General features: G+C 33.8%; 1 protein-coding gene across 1 annotated transcript; it reads right to left on the bottom strand.

The window, feature by feature from the left end:
- Positions 1-2,347: 2,347 nt before the first annotated feature.
- Positions 2,348-5,534, bottom strand: LOC145303739 (uncharacterized). The gene is made up of 5 exons (XM_080145341.1): positions 5,402-5,534; positions 4,907-5,020; positions 3,530-3,752; positions 3,262-3,390; positions 2,348-2,728 (listed from the first exon to the last, which is right to left on the bottom strand). Coding segments are annotated over exons 1-5 (645 nt in total). The 5' UTR covers positions 5,404-5,534; the 3' UTR covers positions 2,348-2,551.
- Positions 5,535-7,495: the final 1,961 nt, after the last annotated feature.

Raw genomic sequence — 7,495 nt, forward strand, 5'->3', positions numbered from 1 at the left:
CGCAGGATGCCAGAAAACCTGGCAGCGTCATCCAGGTCCAGAGCAAAACTTTTAGGACCGTAACAAAGCAGTAAAAAGTGATGAAAATACCATAATATACAATAATAATCAAAACTAAACAAGGATGACAACATCCATAAAAGCGAAGCACTGAAACGGTAAGACAAACGGACATGAACACTTATATAGTGTTAGAACAGAATAATCAGAATATAAGAGTTTAAGCAAAATTGTAAGTAAATTTGTTGAAAAATTGCTTTATACCAGTAATGTTTATGGACATACTTACATATTTAGGACTTGATTATAGAGTTGCTTCGCCTATAACATTATACTTTGTTGTCCCAGGAATCAATATAACAAAAATCAGAACAATCGTATGATTAGATCACATAAAAATTTGTTGTTAAAAAAGTAAAAAAATCAACATGTTTAAAATGGACGTACGGACATTTTGGTAATGATTATAGAGTTGCTACGCTTTCTAAATCGTACCTAACTACTACAGAAATCACCATGCAAAATTTGAAATCGATAGTACAATTCTAACATGCCTAAATTAACGAAAAAAACTATCCATTACGGACGGACGGACCGACCCTAATTATAGAAAAGCTTCGCTTTTAATAAGAGTATGAGTTTGCATTCAAAGTTTAGGTTTGCAGGTAGGTTAAAACAAAGGCCTCTTTCATAAGTCATGACACATAAAAGTTAAGTAAATATCCGCCGCCGTTTTCCGCCGACCCAGCAGCTGCGGAAAGAGGCCTCACGCTCACTTGGACCACAACTGCCTTTGAAGTTTTGTATCTTTTTTACAAAAAATAAACTGACAATGTAAATCCTTATTATTAAGTAACAGGCTAGGATGTCTGTCTGTACCGAAGGATCTTGCTAACCGCTGAACCAATATGGTTCTCCTTTACAGGGTACCTTCTCTTAGGTCCTGGGAAGGTTTATAAATATTTTGGAGGAAGGGTTTTACCTCCCTCCCAATAGAAATCACCCCTAGAAAAAAATTTGCTTTATCCCTACTCAAGTGTTCCTAGAGGCTTCTAGCTGCTAGTTGTAAATAAAATATTTGTATAAAATTGGCCAGTAATGATACTTTTTTAAGTTCACGACATACACCAAGTATTTTTAAATAGGTAGGGGGCATTGAAATGAAAATAACACTGGTACCATATAAACAAACTCTCTCATGGTTAACTTAAACTTTGGGTATTTTTATGGAATTTTAATTGGTTGGTACAAACTAGAAGTGTATACACTTCTCAATGAATAAATATTACATACAGAAAGGTTAATAATTTTGTTTATCATGAGTAGGGTAAACAAAACAATTATCGTCAGGACTTATCCCTTAATATTCGTGTGTTTTGACCAGAGACAAGGGATAGTAGGGTGGGTCGATTTGGACATTTTTTTTCTGGGGTCAAAGCGGGGATCTGCAAATGATTTTTATGAGTATAATACACCTCTGGATGATTTAAAATTTATCCTAAGTCTTAAAACCGCTGACGACCAGACATACAATTGTATAGCTATTTGTAAATGGGTGTCAAAATTTATAGAATCAGAACTATGGCTTCATGGTGCTCCCAGGAAAGGCATTGAGGAGTAGAATCAGGAACCTTTGACCGTTTAAAGAAATCTCGTTCCTAGCCTGAGAAAATCTTAAAAAACCTCTACAAATTGGACAATTCTCAATAAACCTTGGTTTTTTAGTCTTTTATGCCAAGTGGTATATCATAAGATTTCTAAATGGAATTAACTTTCGGAATCACAGCCCCTGGTCTTGACAATTAAAGGGTTGTTTGCGATATAAGGTTGGGACAATGGCCATTAAATTCAATTTTAAATTTCCAGCTAAATAATCTTCAAAACCAGATTTATCTAGAATTTTTTTTTGGAACCAACCAAAATAAATGTGATATCAATTTTTTCATGTTGTACAGTTCTTTTTGCTTCATCTACTTGGAGAATAACTTTTTAGCGGCATTCTATGCACTAGTGCCCAAAGTCCTTAAAATTAGCCAAAGTAAGAAAAGTTGCATTTGTTTTAGTAACCAAAGTCTTAGATCCTCTTCTATCCCTGCAATGGTTGCTATTAATCAATCCTATTTTATAAAGTAGTAAGGTTTTTTTTCTGAAGATTAAGATTTCCATAACTACCGAACCGATTGAGTTCTCCATTTTAGGAAACCTTAACAAAGGTCCCCAGATGGCTTTACGCCTTTTTATTTTAAGATTTTAGTCGTACGAAGGTTTTAGGCCATATGTTCAATCTTCGACTGCAGAACCTCAGGTAGGGGCGCAGCACTAGTCTTAGATAAGTAACAACAACAACAATTTTTTATCTAAATTTTTATTTCAATGAAATTGGATACATTTGACAAATTTAGTTTTAACAATTTTGAGATTCTTTTTTTGTATAATAATCAAGGGCATTGATTTTTTTGGGGCCCTCTTAAAAGTAAGATACTGTTTTATAACAACAAATAATAACAATAACAAAAATCGGTTCTTTTGTTCGTAGTTTAGTTTGAAGTAATCATGCAATTGCACCAGTGCAGCCGTTGATGGTGTCCTTGTCTTTGTTAAGGACATAGATATATTTGCCCTTAATCGTTGTCTTGCTATTAGAACCATCAACATTGTAAGTGCTAGTAGTTCCCTTGGCGTAGAATCCGTTCACCAGGAGGCTGGGGGCGGTGACGGTGGCAATTAACTAAAAAAAATAAGGCATAATTGTTTATTGTTGTTTACTAGTTTTACAGCTTCTATAAGAAACTTTGATGCTAGTCGTTGCGCATATAGTTTTCAACCATTTTAAATTTTTTTATTGCTTTTTAGTCGTTCGTATGGCCCTTGGGACATCCAAAACGATGGTCTCCAAAAAGTTTACATGTCTGTCTGTGTATAGCACATTAATTAGCTTTTTGACCCACAAATTTTTTAGTTAAACTTAAAGAGAACTTGAAATGTTCAAAACTTTCATCTGTGTTGAGAGAAATATCAACACATTTAAGAGTGTGTTTAATACAGAAATATGTTTAAGATATTACTGTATTAACTTTAAAAACCAAAGTTTTCTACAACTTTTTATAATTAAGCAATCTAACAGTGATTAAAAAATGCATTTGAATTACTTTAATTCTTAACTTTGGGGTGCCTCAGGGATGCCTACTTGGACTAAAATTTTTTTTGTCACAACCCTTTCCGCCTCAGACGTCTCTAGTAAATTTAATTAAAAACACTTACTGTGGCTTTAGAAGAAGAAGCTCCTGTGACGTCAGAAGCTGAAACAGAGGATGTGCATGCAGTGTCGTACACATAGATATTGAACTCAGTGCCGGCAACATCCACGTTTCCACCATCAACCAAGTAGACCTAAGAAGAATAAATATAAGGAGAAACCAAGTAGATCTAAGAAGAATAACTAAAAGGAGAAATATGGATTCGAAAATAAAACTGCTTACTACTTATGTTTTTATAAATTGTAAAATGTTTGAGTAATAAAGGTACTTACGGTGTATGACGAATCGCTGCTGAAAGGGTTCTGCTTGAATTCAGCATTTCCTTGGAGAACCATGGTTTTGTCGCTGCCTTGGGTCGAGAAGCCAGCACTCGCCGACTGGAAGCCAAGGATGTTGATGTCATCGGGAAGGCCAAAAATGCCGCGGGTCTGAGCCTGGACGGGGGAAACGGCTCCAGGATAATAATAGCTAGGATACACAGGGCTGGGGATATATCTAAATATAAAATATATAAAAATGCTAATGTCGTCTTCGTTTCAATCAATCAAGAGATTATATACTATGTTCTTATTGGTCCATTTTTGAACGCAAGCGTATATGCCGCGAATTTTTTCATATTATGTTTAATAAGAACTTTTATAAAAGCATTCTTAGAGATATAAATGTAAGCAATAGAGAGTGGGAATAAAAAAGTATTTGAGCCAAAAATTAATCTTATTTTGTAAAGTATATTTTTGTCTCAAGCTTAGGATTTCGAGAACTATAAGCTGATTGAGTTCTACTTCTTCCTTTTGAAAAAAGTTTCATATAGGTTCCTGAATGGTTTCAGGCTATTTCATTTACAGATTTAATCAGAGGGATGTTTTATGCTATTATTCTACCAACTTTTACAAAATTGAAGTAATATTTCCTAGATTCTAGGGGCGCAGCTGCTAGAAATGGAGGAAATCTGGAATTTTCAATTAATATTTGTGGTAATTCTTGTAATATTATGAACAAGCCATGACTAGGCATATTTTTTTATTGACAGTTGGTTCTAAAGTTACTGTAGCACTCTGTCTTAACAGTTCAGTAAGTGTCTAACAAAGGTAAAAATTTACTGTTATAGAACTCTAACATATGAATTTTTAGAACCCATGTAATTCTTATTTTCAAGAAAGGCCACTGAAGTAGAATTGGGTCAGATTAGAAAGCTTAGGTTAAATTATATGCTAACAAAGAGAAAATTTAGACGTAATTTAGGAATTTTTTTTTACAAATATTTTAAACTGGTTAAGTTTCAGATTGAACTTAAGGGATAAGACAATGAACGTGAAATTATTATACACCCCCAATCATGAGAAACTAAATTATCCCTGCTGTAGATTGAAATTACTAAAAGTCTTTGAGCCAACGAAAAGTACCAGGGATAAAATAATGGCCGATAAATTAATGTACATCCCCAACTATGATACACAAAAAACCTTTTGTAGATTACAATAAGTGGTTGAAACGTTTGAATACTGAAGGTAATGAACCAAACAATCAAAGTTCAATATAGCCCCCAAAGTTGTTAAGCCAGCTAATAAGAAAACGTTATTATAAAACATTGGGGACCAGTGTAATAAACAGCCCAAAGTTCCCTCCCTCCCTAAAAAATGTGACTGTACCTTAACTGAGGCTGGTACCCATAGTACTGGTACTGGGGGTACACGGGGTACTGATACAGGGGCACCTGGGGGGCGGCGGTGGCGCCCACCACCAATAAAGCAAACAGGGCAAACCTAAAATAAAAAAATAATGTTAATCGACGTACAGACTAACGTATGAACATAGAGACTACCCAACACCCCCAAATTTTTTTCTCTTACCAAACAAGGGTTGTATCCTAAAATTTGTTTACCCTAGACAAATGCAAAACATCCCCGAAAATGAAGTATAAATTAGTCTGGACAATTTCGAGATCTTAAAGGACATACATACATACAGACATAAGAAATCATACTACTTTAGCTTATAGAAAAGGTTTCAAAAATGAGTATTAATAACATAAATAAAAACGAAAAGCTTTTTTTTTTAATTTGATATATCAAAGAAAGAAAAAAGATCCTTGAGGAAAAAATAAAAATCCTTTAAAAATAATTTCTTTATTGTAAAATACTTACATTATGTGTGTGTTAATAGGGTTGAGTGACTGTTGGGAAAATTTTGAGGTGTTTACAGTTTGCAAGTCACTGCGTTACTGACCTCATATGGAATACCACTGTCAAAACATTATCTTTGTCTATATGGGAGTAGGTGTAATAGATAGATACATCTCAAGCTAATGTACTACATACATATATGTAATTGAGTGCCTGAATTTAAAACTTTAAACATTTTGCTTTAAGAAAAAAATATTAAATTGTAGCACTGAAAATGGACCTAAATGGATTAAATATAAAGTAAATTTAAGTTTAAATAGTCCAAGTTCAAATTTGTTTAATCCTTGCGGGGGACCTTACATATGTTACTTGATCTAAAAGGGGTAAAATTTTATATTAGCAAAGAAAGTAAGCAAGGAGAAGGGGGGGGGGGTATAGATTACTTTATTATTGTTTTAACTTTTATGGTTTGTCATAAAATTGGTTTCAACTTTCGTCCATCTAATTATTAATTTGGTTATGATCTTTCCAGGGCTCTATTCTTTGAAGGGCTTACATATCCTCGCTCTCGATCAAGATAAAAGAAAATTCAAACCTATGAGAAGCTTACCTATAATTAGAATTATCCTTTTTACTTCATGCTTTAAATTTTAAAAAGATATGTTGATTCAAACGCCTCAAAACAGTATCGTAATCAAGTTTTGTTTTATTCAAATATATTTTACTTTTTAGTAGCAGAGCTACTATATATCTCATGTGTTTGTCATTGTCCATCCATCCTTTTTTGAACACAGTAATAGTGTCTGACTGATTATGACGTAACAAAAAAAATTAGCCAATGAGAGGCCGTTATTGACCAATGGTAAATTTATAGTGGCCTCTCATTGGCTAATTTTTTTTGTTACGTCATAATCAGTCAGACACTATTACTGTGTTCTCCTTTTTTGCATTTGATAAGAATGCTATTTTTTTTGCTTATTAATTATTGCATTCTTAACTTTTCTTAATTGTTCTTTTCCATATGAATTATCTAATAGTTATTTCTCGCATCGTATTATAAACCGCTTTCCGCGGATATAAAATGTACAATTCGGCACCTCGGGGCTAAAAAAAATGGTTTTAATCTTATGAAAGTACATTTTTATATTCGTAGAAAGCTGGATATAATACGATGCTAGACATAGTTTTTTCGTATGGATGAGAACCGGTTCCTATCCACCGGATTCGTATGAATACGAGAAAATTTCTTCCTATAATTAATTACTAGCAGCTATGCTCTTGTAGTCGACCCTCCATTTCAATTCTACTTTTTTTCTGGGGGAGGGGGGGGGGGGGGGTTCTTTGGGCGATTTATCTTGAAAGGTTGAAGTTAATATTCCCAAAAATAGTTATAAAAATACAATCTACAAGTCAAGAAGCTTCATGACAGAGAAGAACCATAATGGTTCAGCGGTTAGCGAGGTCCTTTACTACAGAAAGACACAGTGAAACATCCATTAACGAGGAGCTTTACAAAGTGTTTCAAAAAATGAGCCACGTGACGTCATAAAAATGAGGGATTATCCATCACTTTTTTGGGGGTTTTCTTTCCCACTTCTCCTCTCATCCCTTATTTTTGTGACGTCACATGGCTTATTTTTAAAGACACTTAGTAAAGCTTCAGTTAAATAACGCTCACATTAACAAGGATGACAACATCCATAAAAGCGAAGCTCTGAAACGGTAGGACAAACGGACATTAACACTTGTATAATGTCAGAACTGAATAATCAGAATGCGAATGTATAAGAGTCAAAGCAAAATTGTAAGTAAATTTGTTGAAAAACTGCTTGATACAGGATAATGTTTATGGACATACTTACATTTTTAGGACTTGATTATAGAGTTGCTTCGCTTATAAAATCGTACTTTGTTGTCCCAGGAATTAGTATACCAAAAACCAGACCAATCGGATAATTAGGTAACATACAAATTTGTTGTTAAAAATGTAAAAAAAATCAACATGTTTAAAATGGACGTACGGACATTCTATTAATGATTATAGAGTTGCTACGCTTTCTAACTCGTACCTAACTATTACAGGAATCACCATGCAAAATTTGAAATCGATAGGAC

Source organism: Acartia tonsa, chromosome 13 (genome assembly GCF_053477335.1).
Source record: "Acartia tonsa isolate MP-2025a chromosome 13, ASM5347733v1, whole genome shotgun sequence".
Taxonomy (NCBI): domain Eukaryota; kingdom Metazoa; phylum Arthropoda; class Copepoda; order Calanoida; family Acartiidae; genus Acartia; species Acartia tonsa.